This window comes from Lagenorhynchus albirostris, chromosome 5, assembly GCF_949774975.1.
Source record: "Lagenorhynchus albirostris chromosome 5, mLagAlb1.1, whole genome shotgun sequence".
Classification (NCBI taxonomy): domain Eukaryota; kingdom Metazoa; phylum Chordata; class Mammalia; order Artiodactyla; family Delphinidae; genus Lagenorhynchus; species Lagenorhynchus albirostris.
Window position 1 is genome coordinate 35,231,300 of NC_083099.1, and position 19,229 is coordinate 35,250,528.

Below are 19,229 nucleotides of genomic sequence, written 5' to 3' on the forward strand. Positions count from 1 at the left end.
AAGCCCAGAAGTTAGCCTTAGTGGTGTTAGATGGAGCCCTCTTGTTGGAAGGTTGCATCTTAGGTGTGATGGACGCCTGCTTTTTACCAGTGTAACTCACCTCTCACTGTTTTTCACCTATTTTTCATGTGGGTACAATTAAAGCTCTCACTTTTTGCCCTCTGACTTGTTTTTCTTAGCATCGCTCTTTTGCCTTCAGAAAAAAAATAATAAAATGTGATTCATATGATCAAATCATTAAACATAAGCTGCCACTGTGGAAGCTACAGGCATGGACTCAGGCACCTGATTCCAGCTATAAACCACAGAGGCTCTCTTCTGTGGGAAAAACAACACTGGAATTAGAGTCAGGATACCTGCCTTCAAATCCCAGGTTTCTCATTCACTGGATAGTCCCTTTGGCAAGTGACTTATCTCCTTTTGGTCTTACTGGCCTTACCTGAAAAATCGGCAAATTATTAGTCACTGCTGCATCACAGGGCTGCTTGAAAGTCATGACAAAAAGGCTAAGTAAAACGAATGGAAACCAAAGGGATACCTCTTCCCACATGCTGTCATCCTAGACTTTTGATCCAGACCAACTGTCCTTCATCAGGTCTTCCTCATAAAGTTTGCATTGCCTTTAGCTGCTGTGGATGAATTCTTAAGTTAAAAAAAATACTTATTTTCTCTTGCAGTGCATAGTATGGGACTGGGACTCCAATGGCAAACATGACTTCATTGGAGAATTCACCTCAACATTCAAGGAGATGAGAGGAGTAATGGAAGGAAAACAGGTACGTGGTAAGCCCCTCATGGCATTTCCCCCAGACTCGCCTCTTGCAATGCCTCCTTAGCACCCAGCTATACACCGAGCAGCTAGAGGTGAGACATTAATACATGATTAAACATGGCCAGGAGGGAGCATGGTGGGAACTGAAATCTGGGTTCTAGTGCCAACCCAGCTCATAGCAATTGGTTGTGACCTTGGACAGGACCCTGCTCCAAGGTGGTACAGTTTCTCCACTGGCAAAATGGAGAAGTCAGATGAGAAAGTTTCTAATTTCCTTTGGCTGTGTAGCCTTGGACAAGTGACTTAATCTCTGTGCGCCTCAGCTTTCTCACCTAAAATAAATGAAGGTGATAATGGTACTTACCCGGTAGCATTCAGTGAAGATTAAATGAGATAAATCATGATACGCATTTGGCAGGGTGTCTGGAAATTCCAAAATATGTGCTGGTGTTATTATCATGTTGCAGTATTCTTTCTAGATCTACATTTCCATGACCTGGTGGCATTAATTACACATTTAATGCTTTGGGCAAATTATTTGATTACTCCAAATTTTTATTTTGGGCACCAGATTTTCATTTAGTCTCACCATTTCACTCTTACACTCTTGATACCAAGACATAAACCCAAACACTACCACATACCACAGGGGCACATAGGGATTTCATTGCATCACACAGAAGCCTACACCTCCTCTTTGTATCTCTCAGACACCCATACTCTGATGGATACATATATACATCTGTTGGTCAGTTGCTGTCGTCTGGACCCTGACCATGTAACTTCTTCTCTGATCTGTTCAGGATTCACCTGCCCAGTGTCAGCTGCAGAACCTGAATCTCTTTGCCTGAGGGCTTTCTGTGGCTGCTGGAGCCTGCTCTGCCCATGCCTACTGCAGGCTGGACATGTCGGGGGAGTTGTACACATTTCAGGGAGCAGCCCTCAACAAATTGCTAGTGGGAGATGGGATATAAATACCCCAGCTCTCTTGCCCTTCAGGCGGCAAAACTCTGAGGCATGCTCTGTGAAGTTGCCCAGAGTTCCCCAGCAGGAAGCAGCCCTGGTTGCCCATAGGGTTACCTGAATGGATCACGTACCCCTTTTTGGCTGCTTCCCTATTTCAATTCCCCACTCTTTTATTGTTCCTTCCTGGTATTACCTCCCAGATGAATTACTTGTACTTAAATACTTGCCTCGGCGTTAGCTTCTGGAGGAAGTCAAACCAAGCTACCTGCCATCCTTACTCTGGGAGCTACTGTCCCCATAGAACAAAAAGGAGTGACAGCAGAGAAAGACTTTTTCCCCTAAAGACCCTGTGCCTGGCCTGCTCAGAAGTGCTGCTTGGGGAAGATTGTCCCAACTCACTGTTCAAGTTTCTCCTTTCAGATGTAAGTCAAGATGTAACCAGACTGGATGGAAATAAACTAACATTCTTTAGAATCAGAGGCTTAATCTGAATCAGACCATTTGTTGAATACCTCCCTTTGGCCTGAAAAGTCAAGAGCAGCTTTCTGCATAGCTCCCACAAACTGCTAAACACGCTGTTACATACCCAGCATTGCAGGAAACTTGTCAGACACACAGAGACCTTCACCCACGAGTAGGCTTGCAGTTTCAGGGGTACAGTGAAAACCAACACTAAACTATAAATAAAGTCACTACCCAAATAACTAGGAATTTATCCAGAGACGTTGTTGCTTCTTTGAATGTACAAGACCAGGCTCTGTTGAGCTAATAAATCAATGACAGTTATCAATACCACCCGCTAGAGTTCTAAAGAGTTTTATGAAGTTTTGCCTTGTTCTGCTTTACAAATAGAAATAGCCAAACCAATAAACATGGGAAACACTTCATCTTTAGAATCCTAGGAGGATATTATAGCATACATCACAATTGAAGCACGCTGAAGTCTGATGCTTTCAAACAAACAGAAGTGAATCTTGAAGTCTCTCTGAGGAAATGGATGATATGCTACTGTACTTTTCTGTATCACTGAGACACCAGAAAGGTTTTGGTGCAACCACTCAGTCCCTATTCTGACATGTCTGCACCCAGGGAACTGTTCTATTATTTATTGACCCCACTAATATTTACTGAGGAGCACCTGCTAAGTGTCAGGCTCTAGGTGTGACATGAGTGTGCATCATAGTAAAATATAAATATGAATCAAGTAAACAAAATATGTAATTATACATTGTGCCAAATGCTATAAAAAACTGAGCCAGTTTAGTTATAAAGGTATAACATAGAAGAGATCAGCTGAAAAGGTGACATTTAACTTGAAGGCCCTTAAAGATGAAGTGAAGCCAACCATGTAACAAGCAAGGGAACAGTATTTCAGGCCGAGGGAAGAACATTGCAAAGTACTGAGTCAGGAAAGAGCTCGGTGTGATTAAGGATCTGGAAAGAGACCAGTGTATCTGGATCAGAGAAGGTGAGGGAGCCATGCATGCGATGTGGTCAAGAACAGAGGCCAAGGCCAGGAAAAGCAGATTCTGATAGCTCAGAGAAAAGAGTTTCAATTTTCCTATAAATGTGTTGAGAGCACACTGAAGCCACAGTCTCCCATTTAGTAGCTACTGGCTACATACACCTATTTCAATTTCAATTTTAGTAAGTTTAAGTTAAATTAAGTTAAAATTTCAATTCCTCCATCTTTCTCTCTCTCTCTCTCTCTCTCTCTCACACACACACACACACACACACACACACACACACACACACTCCAAGTGCTCGTGTGGCTAGTGTCTTCCACATTGATCAGTGCAGACATGGAATATTCCCATCATTGTAGAAAGTTCTATTGGGCAGTGCTGCAAAGGGGTCTAGGCTGGAGAATTACATTAATTTTTTTAAAGATTACTCTGGCTACTGTGTAGATAATCAGTTACAGAGAGAGACAAGCGAGTGAGACAGGGAGATCTGTTAGGAGGCTACTACCATAGGCAGGACAGGAGGTCGGCAATCTGGTCTGAGTTCCCCTGGGAAACTTCTCTCTGTTCCAAATGGGACTCACTCTTGCACTTGTGCCTACACATCTGAGGTAGCTGTAATGTTTCTCCACGTGCTCTTTCATCTTCCAGGACACCAGCTTAAGCTAATACATGGTGAAAATGTCCCAGCAGCAAGAGGAGGGCAAGCGCCAGTGCACGGGGCTTGTCAAGCCTCTGCTCATATCACTTGCTAATGTCCCATCGGTCAAAACAAGTCACCTGACTAAGCTCAGAGTCATTGTGCACTGGGAGGAATGGGTCATTGGCGCCAATGCTGTATCAATCTACCCACTCACATCTGCCTCAGAAATTCCTTCATTTTCAGATACTTCCAACTGTCAGAGTGTGAAAATTTGTCTTCTGAGTAGAAATCCAAGGATCTACTCCCATAGGATAGTAGGCAGGAGCATTCCATGACTCTTGGATGTTTGACTTTGTTAGTAGTCAAGGTGCAGTTGGCTTTGTCCCCTGAAGCCTTCTGTAGGCTGAAAGGGTTGAGATCTGTTCACCCTTTACCTCCCAGCTACCTCCTCAGTTCTGATTCTACCTCTCACAGAAGCCTCTCTGGCAATCTAATGCACCACCATTGTGACTGTGTCAATCCATTATTTTAGTCCTCTGTGAAGTTAAGCAAACTTATCATCATCCCCACCAGCTTCCTGTAGCCAGTATTCAATGTCCCTCAGTTTTCCTACCTCTTAAGTCAATTCCCAGACACTAAGACTTAGCATTTGGGTTACTCAGCTGTGTGTCCCCAGATCTCTCCTTCCCTCTGCTGCTTAATTTGGTCCCATTAATAGCAAGCATTTATAAGTGTCAGGCACTGTTCTAAATGTATTACAAGGGTTAATCATTCAATCCTCACAGTAACCCTATGAGATACCTATAATTACAAGCTCCATTTTACAGAGGAGACATGCAAGACATAGAGGAATCAAGTAATTTGCCAAAGATCACACAGCTGGAAAATGGAGGAGCTGGGATTCAAACCAGGCAGAGTAGTGTCGGAGTCTCCCTCTGCACCACTCCTCCTTACTGCCCCTCCAGATGTGAAGGGATCAGCTAGAGACCATGGGTCAGCCCTCAGGTCCATCTGCAACAGTGCCCAGGGGCCTCGTCATGAATGACTCCACTTCTTCCTGAGCTGGCAATCATGCTATAACCTTTCTTGTTTCAGGTGCAGTGGGAGTGCATCAATCCCAAGTACAAAGCCAAGAAGAAGAATTATAAGAACTCGGGCATTGTGATTTTGAATCAGTGCAAGGTATATACATAGCCCCTGTCTTCCAGGGGTATGAAGCTAGGGCTGTCTGGGAGGAAGGTTGTGTGGACAGAAGGAGAGAGTGTCAAAGAGATACGATCTTTTTTAAACAAAAATCAGAAAGTCAAGGTATTAATGGACATACATTGTAAGCATGGATGGTCTTGGAGCTGTGGTAGGCCAATGCCACCATACCCTCCACAAGGACAGTCCTGCCCCCAAAGATAGGAGTCCTGGTCTTCCCAGGACAGCACCAGAGGGAGGTCCCCAGAGGGGGTCACCAACATTTCTAAAGCACCTATTCTGTGCCTATCCCAGCGTTCGTTGCTTTATATGTGACACCTCCGCCATGCCGAGAAGGTACCATGAAAATAAGACAGTGGGGGAAGATTAAAGGGCCTAAAAATTCCTCCCAGAAGGGCTCTAACTTAGCAGAAAATCCCATCTGGGAATAATTTTGCTACTGGTTGAGTACTTACTATGTGAAAATAACTATAATACGTTCTGTTTACTCTTATCACAACCCTGAGATTTCTACTTTCAAATGAGATTGTGTAACCAGTTTGTCACACACATGGTAAGTTTAAGAGCTGAGATTTTAGTCTCCGTCTGTCTGACTCCATGACATAAGACTTACGTGCCATCCAGTTTCTCTCTATATATATCAGGTTCCTTCACTCAGAGTTGGCCTTTCCTAGCTGCCAGGAGCTGCAGGAACTCATCCTTACATAACAAGAGAGTAAAGGAAAAGACCGATGGGTCTGGCTTAGGTCACATGCCCACCCCTTGAACCAATCACTGGAACTAGGAGATAATGCTTGTGATTGGCCATCTGGGGGTCACTGTTTTTTTTTTTTTGTTTGTTTTTGTTTTTGTTTTTTTTTTAACATCTTTATTGGAGTATAATTGCTTTACAATGGTATGTTAGTTTCAGCTTCACAACAAAATGAATCAGTTATACACATACATATATTCCCATATCTCTTCCCGCCTGCGTCTCCCTCCCTCCCACCCTATCCCACCCCTCCAGGCGGTCACAAAGCACTGAGCTGATCTCCCTGTGCTATGCGGCTGCTTCCCACTAGCTAACTACCTTACTTTTGGTAGTGTATGTATGTCCATGCCTCTTTATCGCTTTGTCACCGTTTACCCTTCCCCCTCCCCATAGCCTCAAGTCCATTCTCTAGTAAGTCTGTGTCTTTATTCCTGTTTCACCCCTAGGTTTTTCATGACATTTTTTTTTAAATTCCATATATATGTGTTAGCATACGGTATTTGTCTCTCTCTTTCTGACTTACTTCACTCTGTATGACAGACTCTAGGTCTATCCACCTCATTACAAATAGCTCAATTTCGTCTCTTTTTATGGCTGAGTAATATTCCATTGTATATATGTGCCACATCTTCTTTATCCATTCATCCGATGATGGACACTTAGGTTGTTTCCAGCTCTGGGCTATTGTAAATAGAGCTGCAATGAACATTTTGGTACATGACTCTTTTTGAATTATGAAAGAAATTAAAGATGATACAAATAGATGGAGAGATATACCATGTTCTTGGATTGGAAGAATCAACATTGTGAAAATGACTCTACTACCCAAAGCAATCTATAGATTCAATGCAATCCCTATCAAACTACCACTGGCATTTTCCACAGAACTAGAACAAAAAATTTTGCAATTTGTATGGAAACACAAAAGACCCCGAATAGCCAAAGCAATCTTGAGAACGAAAGAAGGAACTGGAGGAATCAGGCTCCCAGACTTCAGACTATACTACAAAGCTACAGTTATCAAGACGGTATGGTACTGGCACAAAAACAGAAAGATAGATCAATGGAACAGGATAGAAATCCCAGAGATAAACCCACGCACATATGGTCACCTTATCTTTGACAAAGGAGGCAGAAATGTACAGTGGAGAAAGGACAGCCTATTCAATAAGTGGTGCTGGGAAAACTGGACAGGTACATGTAAAAGTATGAGATTAGAACAAACCCTAACACCATACACAAAAATAAGCTCAAAATGGATTAAAGACCTAAATGTAAGGCCAGAAACTATCAAACTCTTAGAGGAAAACATAGGCAGAACACTCTATGACATAAATCACAGCAAGGTCCTTTTTGACCCACCTCCTACAGAAATGGAAATAAAAACAAAAGTAAACAAATGGGACCTAATGAAACTTAAAAGCTTTTGCACAGCAAAGGAAACCATAAAGAAGACCAAAAGACAACCCTCAGAATGGGAGAAAATATTTGCAAATGAAGCAACTGACAAAGGATTAATCTCCAAAATTTATAAGCAGCTCATGCAGCTTAATAACAAAAAAACAAACAACCCAATCCAAAAATGGGCAGAAGACCTAAATAGACATTTCTCCAAAGAAGATACACAGACTGCCAACAAACACATGAAAGAATGCTCAACATCACTAATCATTAGAGAAATGCAAATCAAAACTACAATGAGATATCATCTCACACCAGTCAGAATGGCCATCATCAAAAAATCTAGAAACAATAAATGCTGGAGAGGGTGTGGAGAAAAGGGAAGCCTCTTACACTGTTGGTGGGAATGTAAATTGATACAGCCACTGTGGAGAACAGTATGGAGGTTCCTTAAAAAGCTACAAATAGAACTACCATATGACCCAGCAATCCCACTACTGGGCATATACCCTGAGAAAACCACTGTTTTAATAATGGCTTTTTTTCTGTATTTTATGATGCTTTGACATCTTGGGGCCTTGCATACTGAGGAGGAACTGCCCCTCCCAGAGTTACCTAATTCCTAAAGGTAGCAATCAACTTGCCTGTGAGCCTGTCTTTGACATGCAGACCAATCCATCCAGAGCCTATACCCCCAGCCACCCCCTTTCCTGAACACTCACACACCAAGACAATATTCCGCCTGCCCTGTATCACCCCAGAGCCAGGTTTCAGATAATTAGAGACCATCCCTATCACCCAGAGCCTCGTAAGTTACTCAAACTATTGAATCCTAAACCTGCTTAACTTCTTACCTTGCTTCATGCATTCCTTCCCACAAAAACCATGATAAAGATTTTTGCCTGTGCTTTCCCCTCATTCCTCTTGCCTCCTGACTGACCCTAGTGCTTCCCCGTGTGGCCCCCTTGTGTGGCAGGACAGTCCTCCTGTCCCTTGGGGAGCTGTGAGTAATAAACTCTTCTTTCAAAGGCAGTTGTCTCTGGTCATCTTACCTACCTGTACAGACCAAATCCTGGTACATTCAGAATAGACCTGTGACCATCCCTGTGCCCATAGCAGCAGGAGAAAAGAAGATCCAGATGAGCCAGTTCAACTATCCATCTCTGTAAGGTGATTGTGCACATATCTGTTTTGATCTAAGAGTTCGGCACTCAAAGGCCATGGTGATCGAACTCATTTTTTTGGTGTACAGACAGTAGTAGGGTATCCCAACTATCAGGCAAAGCATCGCCATAAGGAAGCCAGGAGCAGGCACTATTCAGGGAGCCCAGTAAATATCAGCCCTGAGACAAGTCTGCCAATAGATGTGTGCCACCTGGAGGTGGTGCCTGGAAACACTACCATGGGGTTCTATGGGTCAGTCTCTGAGAAGCTGCCCTGAGCGTCAGATGGAGTCTGAGAAGTGAGGGTCAAAAATCAGCTAGTAGTTGTCCTGGTAAAAGGATCCAGATTGTGAGCTCAGTGGCTGCAGGTACCATGCCTGTTTCTCACATCCCTGTATCCCTAGCATCCAGTGCATGGTGGGGGCTTAATAAATCCTTGTTAAATAAATAAGTAGATGAATGTCACCAAGACTCAAGCATCAGAATCATAATGAAGCAGAAATTAAGACTAGAAATCAGTAAGGTGTGTGAGAACACAGATGCCAGGGGTTGGGAAAAAAGCAGGGACCCTGCTGACTTCCAGCCTAGAGGTTGAAAGGGTGAACTGTGCTGTCAAGACCACCATCATTTGAGTTCCACCTCCATCATCTTAGCCTCAGTTTCCTCTTCTATAAAATGGGCACAATAATAACAATAGCATCACCTTCACAGGCTTGTTCTAAGAATTAAATGAGGTAATGTATGTCAAGTGCTTGGCGTACAGTAAGTTCTCAATAAATGTTAATACTTGTTGCTCATGGCATGGGAGGAATCTCACTAGCTGGCAGCTGGCAGTAAAGACCTTCTCAGGTAATTGTGATCTTGAAGCTGCCCATCTTGATTACTGTGGTGTTAGGAATGTTACCAGAACTGGGACTTAGACACGGGCAGCGAGACTGAAGCCAAGTGTGAGACTTCATTCATTTCAAACCAGTGGTGACCCTTGAAAACACAGTATTAGTCTCACCCCAGAGGCAGAGGCTGATTAAAATCATGTGTAAACCAAAAGAGGGGGTAGCAGGGGATGGATGGCTGCAGCCCTCACAGGCCCATCTAAATTCAGCATTGCTTTCTTTCTTTCCTTTCATGGAACAAAATCAGCTGACCCATCTTTTTCCCACAGATCTTTCTCTGCTTTTTCCTCTACGTCAGCATAACCCCAAAGTGTAGGCCTCTAATCTATAGGTATACAGATCATACTGTTCTAATACAGTTTCCTCTCCTCCTCCTGTGCAGATCCACAAGATGCATTCTTTCTTGGACTACATCATGGGTGGCTGCCAAATCCAGTTTACAGTGAGTTGTTTCCATATTTGTCCTTATTCAGGAGTAAGGTTGGGGAGTGGTGCTGGGTGTGGAGCACGAGGAGACAAAAGTCTGTTAAGACCCTGGGTCAGCTTTGCTCACGTCTCACCGCTGAAATATCATACAGTAACATGTTTTTACAAGGAGGTCATAATTCTATTTTCCTCAGTGAGTATGGTTTTCAGCGTCATGTCAGGAAATTCCTGCCATTGAACCTCAAGTGGTTCGGGCAACCAGCCTAATGCTTTCCGTTCTTTCCATGACTACATGAGGCAGGAGGCAGTGGGTGGGTTGCCAGGTCCCATCACTGCGTGAAAAGGGTGGGAAGGAAGTGAGCCGCGCTTGCGCATCCCACTGGACAACTGCAGATGTCTTGGTTGTGTTTGTGTGGCCAGACCACGAGCATCCATGTCATGTCCAATGGTCGGTGCCAAGAGTAAGCCATCCAAATGGTTCATCAGTCAATGAGAAAGAGAATTCCAAAAGATTGGGGAACCAGTCTCGCAAGGTTGAAAAATAGAATGAGTGAGTGGATTGAGGATCACCTCCTACATGGAATATGTGAGCCCATGGGATTTGCACACTCCTAATACAGATTGGAGGGTCGGGGTGGACTGGGTCTTTTTTAAGTGCCTGGGTGGGCCAAGATTGTGAGTCCATCTGCCCTGGAACAATTTGCTTTCAGTGGCTTCATATTCAAAATCCTACTAAGTTTAGGCAGACATGACCTGCAGAAAGAGAATACCCAGATGACAAGGAATAGATCTGCTAAAACCTATGGGAAATCAACGTGGATGTAAACAAGAGGAATCCAATTTGTGCAGCATTTGTTCCTCATCTTACAAAAGTGTACTCTTGAAACTCAGCCCTGTTTAGCTCCCTAGACAGGCTCAGTCATGTGAGGAAGGCAAGGAAATTGGTTTGAGCCCAAGAAAGTAGACAGGAGCAATGTATTCCTGAGACTAGGGATAGTGGTGCCCAAAGGACTAGAAGGGGGTTCCCCGAGGGGTTGAGATAAGGCATCTCCCTAGATAGAGGCTTGTCCTCTGCTATAACCTCAGAGGGGTCTACCTATGTCCTGCCTAAGCTCAGGCCATTGTTCATTTGCCCCGGAATGCTTACAGGAGTTAATTATAGATTTTGGTCATTTCTTTGAAGTCTAAGTTTCTCTAAAGACACACCCACACAGCACCCACCCCTTCCCCCCCCCCCGCCATATACACACTGGCATGTTTAGAAGGTAGCAAACATGTGCATTGTGGGCACACACCCCTGCCTCCAGCTGTCCTGGGCAAATGGAGGTGGAGGAGTCAGCAGTGTCACAGAGGAGATAGTGTCCCATGATCTTAGGCAAAGGAATGATGCAGAAAACTATTTATAGATTCTTCAAGGGAAAGCTCTATCAATTTGGGTCTGTTTTAGATTCTATAGATCCCATGCTTTTGAACAGCTCTTTATTCAACCTTCAGGGGCTTGCTTTGCCCTTGGAGTTGGGCTACAAAGAATTGGCCCCAGGGAAAACTGAAGTTTGACCCCAGAATGTTTCCAGCTCTACACCCTGACTCATGAAGGGGAGGGGAGGGGAGATCGTGTGGCCCACCTGACAGGAGGATTGCTCTCCTGGCTTTGTTTTCCCCTCCTTCTCACTTTTGCTGATGCTCCCAGCCGGAAGGGACCACCTCAGTGGTTCTCACTACCACCTTCCCAGCCCCAGCTTCTCAGCCATCCAGGGTCCACGGATCGACCTGCGGGAGATCTGGAGTGAGTCTGGAGCAAGGCATGTGAACAGGGGGAGCATGTGCAGATAAATGCCGAGGAGACCAGACCATCAAGCAGTGCCTCCAACAAAGCCCTTCCTCCTGGAGGGCTCCAGGCGGAGGACGCAGGAGAAGGTTGCTAGGTGTTCTATTTTGAGCTTTCTATTAAAGAAAACATAGCAGCCACCTCATTGTCATTTTCCTCTAAAATTAAGTCAGCTTTCCCATTATTAATTTCTTATTACTCAAGCAGTGCAATCTAATGTAAATGGCAAGCTGTAATACAAACTATTAATAACAAATAACATGTCTTAATAAATTTGGTATTTATTATATACCCAATCATTTTATTGAGGCCATCTAGAAAAATGAAGGGAATGTGGCAGAGGGATGAGAAATGAGAAGAGGGCTTCCTGGCGTAGAGACAGGCAGAGCAGAGGGAGGGAGGAACGAGGTTCTGTTGCAGTCACCCCACCCCTGAGCTCTCCAGAGTTGAAATCTCCCACTGGCGCAGAGGATGGCCCGAGATTCCTAAGCAGGCCCGGAGCTTCAGCCAGGATGAGCCTCCGTCTCCCTGGAGACAGACCTTCAGGAGCCAGCAGTGGAATACAGTTCTGCATGTTTCCTCCCCTCCTCACCCTTCTCGGCCCTGCCCCTGTGCCCAGGAGGCCTTCCCCTTCTGGTGCATCAGCCGGGCTCTCCTGCTCATGGATTTTGGTTGGATTTGACCAATGGTAGGCAGCAGCCAGAGGTCAAACAATAGGAGGAGAATGAAGTTGGGGCACTTCTTCCCCACTCTCTACCCCCCAGGTTGCTGTTTGGCAGTGACCACATTCCTCTACAGAAGGACACAGTTCCCTTCAGGTGTCCTGCCCTGCAAACACTACTCTTACTCGGTTCTACTAACTGCCCCTCTTGACCCTTTCTACTCAGCCTCCCTTAACATTTTAGAATTGTCCTTTTATTAAATTCTTCTCAATCATCCCTTTTGAGTGGACCATTTGCTTCCTGTCAAGACTCAGCCCAATACACACTACAAACAGTGGTGAGAAGAAAGCTTTTGCACCTTCCACTGATGCCTGGAGCTCCTGGTTTCACCTTAAGAATATCAAGAGCAGAGCACCTTTCCCTTCAGGTAGTAGGCTGATATAAGTTGCTCAGAATACTTCTGTTGAATGGTGGTGGATCAAAGCCTAAATCTTCAAGAAGAGATAAGGTTTAGGGAAAAGAAGAAATTGGATAAATAAATGTGATACTATGTTTTTGCTTTAAAAAGCACCCCTGTGAACTTAAATATTTATGCATCCATATATTCTAATGATAAATACTGAAACCTTACTTGGGTTAATGTGAATATGCAGGATATATTTAGGGATTGTTGGGGAAATGGTTTAGATTGAGAATTTGAAGGGCCTTGAATTTTGAGGTAATTAGGTGGATGTGGGAATGTTCAGAAGACTCTTGGGCAGGACTCAGGAGCAATCAGGCACATGCTCTAGGGAAGTAAATCTGAGAGGTCTTCATGAAAGGGACTCTGAAAGAAGACATTAAAACCCACTGTAGCCGTCCTGGTGATGGGTAGTAAGAGGTAACTAGAGGGGCAGCAGTAGGAAGGGGCACTGTGGAAAGAGAGTCTACTAGCCCTGACTTATGATACAGGAGGAGACAAAAGGCACAGGAGAATGATGAGTCCAGGATGACTCAAATCTTTTGTGCCTGAAGACAAAGCATGGCAGTCCCATTCACAGAAATATGGAAATCAACAGGAGCGGCCAGACAACAAGGTGAACTTCCTCATGGATGCGGTGGAAGTATTTTCAGGTATCCCAGTGGAGACAGCATTTATAAGTATGGACCTCAGTTTCAGGAGAGAGGTGGAAACTGCGCATACATGCGTCTGGAGGAGATGGCTAAAGAGAAAAATACAGAAAGACTGGGGGCCTGGTGACAGAATATTGTGGAAGATCTGCATTTGTCAGCAGGGGAGAGAGGGGCAAACAGTAAAGAGATGCCAGAGGGGGAGGTCCCAGAGGAGGCAGTTACTCAGATGATCAGGAGGAAGTGTTACAGGATCAGGGACAATAATCTCATATGCTAAAGAGAAGATAGAAGGTGAAGAATGAAAAATGGTGACTGGGCCATGTGATGAGTAGGCACAAATCATCTTCAGAAGAGCAACTTCAGCAGAATGAGACAGGAGACCCAGGAGGTGGGGTGTAACATACGATGAGGAGGTGAACACAGTGGGTGTGACTACTCGTTCAAGAAGGCAGACGGTGAAGGGAAGGCAAGAGGTGGAAAGGAGAGTGGCAACCTGAGGATGAGAAGAGGGGAGTTTTAGGCTATGAAATAAGCAGAGAAGGCCCCAGGGAGGGAAGGACATAAAGGATGCTAAAAAAAGCCCCAGTCGATGATTCTTCCTCTTTTTTTGTCACATGGACCATTTGAAATCTGTTACAAGATCTATATCCTCTCACTGGAAAGTGCACACACCCAATTCTGCACACCATTTCAGGATGTCAAGGGCACCCCCGAGGACAACCTTTGTTCCTTGTGTGAATCTTTGAGTCGTAAGGACTCCGGAGCAACAGTCGTGTTGTGGTCTTGGAGGACCTGAGCAGAGGTGAAGCAGAGACTCGAGGGAGAGAGATTGGGTTCTATGTGTTTGGCACATGGCAGCTAAAAGGAAAACCAGATACCAGAATTTCATATACAAAATACACAACTACAGACAACATAGATGAGGCCGACTCCATAAGATATTTGAAGAGAAAATGATAGAAGAATTCAATGTTTCTTTTGAAAGTTATTGCCTTTCCAGATGCAAAAAAATGTTCATTGTAAAATGAATTTTCACAGAAACAGGTTGTAAGCAACACAAATGTCCAACAATAAGTTAATAGCTATATAAATCGCAGTTTCTCATTTAGGTGGACTATGATAAAGCCATTTTAAGTGGCAATTATAATGATTGGTAATAACATGAGAATATGTTTATGTCATAGTGTTAAGTGAAGAAAAAAGAACATAAAGCAAAGCTACCCTATGATTACAACTATGTTAAATGTTTATATATAATTATATTGTATGTTTTATATATAAATTTTAAAAATATTTTGGATATATATATATTGTATATAACTAAAAAGAAAAAATATGACTTACCAGACTAGTAGAATCCTGAGTGGTCATTTTTTTCTTATTATATTCAGTTGGCCCTTTTTATTATTTGTAATTTTTTTAAAATTAAAGAGGGTATTGGGCTTCCCTGATGGCGCAGTGGTTGGGAATCCGCCTGCCAATGCAGGGGACACGGGTTCGAGCCCTGGTCTGGGAAAATCCCACATGCCACGGAGCAACTGGGCCCGTGCGCCACAACTACTGAGTCTACACTCTAGAGCCCGCAAGTCACAGCTGCTGAGCCTGGGTGCCACAACTGCTGAAGCCCGCGTGCCTGGAGCCCGTGCTCTGCAGCAAGAGAGGCCACCACAATGAGAAGCCCGCGCACCACAAGGAAGAGTAGCCCCTGCTCACGGCAACTAGAGAAAGCCCACGTGCAGCAACAAAGACTAAACACAGCCAAAAATAAATAAATAACTTAAAAAAAATTAAAGAGGGTATTGCTTTCCTTTATCTCTGATTATATAGTCTACATTTTAATAATATAATATGATATAATATAATAAGCTGAATGTGGCTTCTCCCAGATTAACCTTGAAGCCTAAGAAAAGAGCACCTCTTAAAGGTCCTCTCATGTCATCTTTTCTGACCCTAACACACTTGAGACATCCTATGCCCAAGCTGTGTCTCAGTTTAAGTTTTAAATCCTGATTTTATATCCCAGACTAAACACTGACGGATTCTGGTGTAGAACCCTGAGAAATGAGGATGAGTCCTGGGATGAAGAGGAGAGTGCTTTGCACTTTCCAGGAAATGAACCAAGCGACCTCTGGGGTTTTTCCCATCTGGCCTAGGTTCTTATTTCTTTACCTGCTATAGGGTTTTGAGGAAACAGAAAAGCATAATAATTAAACCTATTATTTAAGAAATAGTCCAGACTAAAGAGTATCTCCACCTATAAGTCTTGTTTTATAGGTCCAAATTGTATACAAATCTAAAAAACAAACAAAAAAAGCTGCCCTATAGCAGGTGATATCACAAAGGTTGCAGAGAGATTGGGCAGCTAACCAGAGATGGGTTCACAGCAGCTTTCCCCAGAAAACATCTGGGAGGTTCTCAAAGGGCGCATTTTTTCACCGTCAGGGAAGGGATATGAGGCCTGGGCTCGTTTCAGGTAAGAAGCTAAAAATGTCCAAGGAAGGATACTCATCTTTAGCATCCAGCCTTTTCTGGAAGCAGTTCCCCACACTAGGGACTTGGCAGCATGGAGGAAGCAAGCATTTTGCTTTCTTACTTTACAAAGTTTTGCAAAACTGCTCATGGCTCTGCTTAATGAAGAGCTAGACCTCCTGGGCAGAAGGGGAAACAAAGGAGGCCTGTTCCTGGGCTGCCCGCTGGGAAGATGGGAGTGCACATCAGAACTGCAGGCTTTCCTGAATGCTTCATAGCAGAAGATGAAAACGGCAGCTCTGCAAACCCGCCACATTAAGGAAGCCAGGAGCCGGGAGCCTCCTCCGCAAACTGGCATTTTTCGGTCATTTTCTTGCTTTTATTTCTCAACTTAATCCCATCTTTCACAGCCTCCCTGTTGCTTTTTAAAATAAACCTAACCTTTCTCTCTGTTCTCTTTGCACTCATGCTAACTTAAAGAGCGCAGAGAATTCTTGGTAGAAAGCCACCTCCTGAAGACAGAGATTTTATCTCCAGCCTCATCAAGGAGACCAGAAACCATCAGTTGCCAGGAAAGAAAAAAAATCTTTTAGCTGCCTTGTACCTGAGACTGTCCATTTACTGTCTAGTCAAATGATAAAATATTTTTATGAGCAGTGGGAATTACAGAAAGTAGTAGGTGATAAAGGTCATTGGTTTATTTCCTTTTTCATCAGGTAATTTTTAAGTTCACACCCTTCCCCAAAGTTACATCAGCATCTTCTGAGCTGGAATAGCCTCTGGGGTTGTCACAAACATGGGGGCCATCCCCATGGGAAGAGTGGAAACCCTAGAGGCCTGCCTGCAGAAAAAAAGCAGTTTCCATTGGGCATGTTTGTATGTCCCTACAGGACCACCAGGAACAGGCAGCACAATACCGCCTTCTAACCTTGAGCTTCAGGTTGTCCCACTACATAATCTCCTCCATCCCCAAGGAGATCTGGCTGCTCCCTTTCCCTACCTGGCATCTAACTTCACAATCAGTCACCGAATCCTATTTGTTTTCTATGCTTAATATCTTCAATCACAATCTTCTTCTCACCACCATCTCTGCCCCACCCTAGTTTGTTAAGCGTAAGGGAATTATTCCAAGCCTGAGGATGAAGAGTTGATAGAAATGAAAAGATATACCAGCACTGGGACCAGAGTGAAGAAAGAGAGGCACCTAGGATGCAAAATTTAAGGAGGCATCACTCTCAGATCAGGCAAGTGTAGGGTCAGCTCAGATGAGTGCCTTCCTGAGCTTACGCCCTAGTCACCTCTCTTACTTTACCCTAATCCCAGCCCTATGATTTTTTTAAAATTTTAGTATAGATTGTTGCCAAAATCTGTTAAGCTCATCCAGATGTTACATCCACTTCTCCCCATACCACAGGTACTCATCCAGGTGATACACCTGGGCTCAGATGCTGCCACTTGGTGCCTGCATGCTTGGAGTATCTTGCCTATGCCTGGGAAGATAAGATGTTCAATTATGTTGCTTGAGTTGCCATTTTTCTTTATGGAGGTTTTTCCCTCTGTTCTTCATATTATCTGATTTCATTCTCTGGTTTTACATCAAGACACCAGCATATTTTTTGTCATCACAGGATACCCTTGACAATCAGGTAATCAACACATGGTACAGGTTGCCAGTTGCAGTGTTAAGAAACACTGGTAGATTGGGATGCTCCATGAAGAGGGGAATCATAAACACAAGTGAGGGGAGCCACAGGTACTCATTATTAATAATAAAATATTAAACCTGCCAGTGATTTGCAATACTTGCAATGATATTAATAAATCAGAGCAGAAGCAAGGTTGTCTCCATAATAACATCCTTGCATCCTCTAGAATTTTCTACAGCTCTAAAGTGCTTTCCTCAGTGAAAGAGAAAGAGGTGGCTTTACTTCTAGCCTTCCCAGCACTATTTTTACCTTCTAAACACTATGTACACATGTGAGGTGCCATGATCTCTTAAGTGTGTCTCATCAGAACAAAAAGGCAGAGAATGGTGGGTGTGTGTTGGAGCTTAGTACATCCAAGAGTTCCTGAGATGTTTGATTTCTCCAAACACTGTCTCTCAGGTACCTCTCGAGTGTGCTCCTTGGAGAAGTTTTCCAGGGATTGTCTGCATGTATCTGGACCTCTGTCTGGTTGGGGCCCCATGGGTGAGACCTGGAATGCTTTACACCTCCTTCTCGTTCACAAAATGCATGTAGGCTCCCCAACACTACTCCTGCCGCCTCAACTAGCTTTTCACCACAGTTCATGTTGTCTTCCTCTCTTTTCTTCAGTGGCTTGGCTTTCACCTTCAGGATGAAATCTATCTCAGAAGATACTGGATTCCACTGGTCCTTTTAGGTCACCCCCAGTCGTCCTCAGTAACCCATTCTCCCACTGTTTCAGTTTTTTTTTCTTTTTAAATGTTTTTTTTTCTTTTAATGTTTTTAGTGAAGTGTAGTTGATTTGCAATGTTGTATTAATTTTTGCTGCATAACAAAGTGATTCAATTATACATATACATACTTTCTTTTTCACATTTTTTTCCATTATGGTTTATCATAGGATATTGAATATAGTTCCCTGTGCTCTACAGTAGGACTTTGTTGTTTATCCATTCTGTTTTTTTTTTATTTTATTGAAGTATACTTGATTATACTATATGATATCACTTATATGTGGAATCTAAAATACAATACAAATCAACATATCTGCAAAACAAAAACACACACAGACATAGGTGGGGGGATAAGGGAGGGGAGGAATGGGAGTCTGGGATTAGCAGAGGCAAACTATTATTATATATAGAATGGATAAATAACAAGGTCCTACTGTATAACACAGAGAACTATATTTTCAATATCCTGTGACAAACCATAATGGAAAATATATGAAAAAATATATATATGTATAACTGAGTCACTTTGCTGTACAGAAGAAATTAACTCCCACTGTTCTTCATACACACACACGCGCACACACACACATATACACACACTTTAGTTGCTGTTTTCCTACCTTTTGCAGTTGCTTTGGTCATAAAGTGTTGTTCATTCAAGGTATTTCTTCTCTCCTAAATTACTGTAGTTGCCTCCTGGTTAATATCCCTACCTCCAGGCCAAATCTCCTCATCCTTCATAAGAATAAAACATGCCCACGAGATGTCTGGACATCCCAGTCACAGACTTACTCATTCTCTTGGGTATATAATGATATGATGAAGGAGCAGAGTCTTTGGAACCATATAGACTTGGGTTTAAACCCAGCTCCATCCCTTATGACTTTGTGACCTTCATCACCTTTGAGCATCAGATTCATCAATAAAAAGGAATAATAATCTCTACCTCCCAGAGTTTTTATGAGAATGAAATAACACAATGCCTGTAAAGCTGCCAGTGCAGGTGTCTGACACATAGCAGGGTTTCAACAGAGGTTACCCCTCCCTTCTTCCC

At 43.5% G+C, this 19,229-nt stretch overlaps 1 protein-coding gene across 1 annotated transcript in view; it reads left to right on the top strand.

Annotated features, from left to right (window-relative positions):
- The window catches only part of CPNE4 (copine 4), a 576,520-nt gene that overhangs the window by 530,251 nt on the left and 27,040 nt on the right, over positions 1-19,229 (top strand). The window contains exons 8-10 of the mRNA XM_060149187.1: positions 678-776; positions 4,943-5,029; positions 9,641-9,700. Coding sequence (XP_060005170.1) covers positions 678-776; positions 4,943-5,029; positions 9,641-9,700 — 246 coding nt within the window. The remainder of the gene's footprint in view (positions 1-677; positions 777-4,942; positions 5,030-9,640; positions 9,701-19,229) is intronic.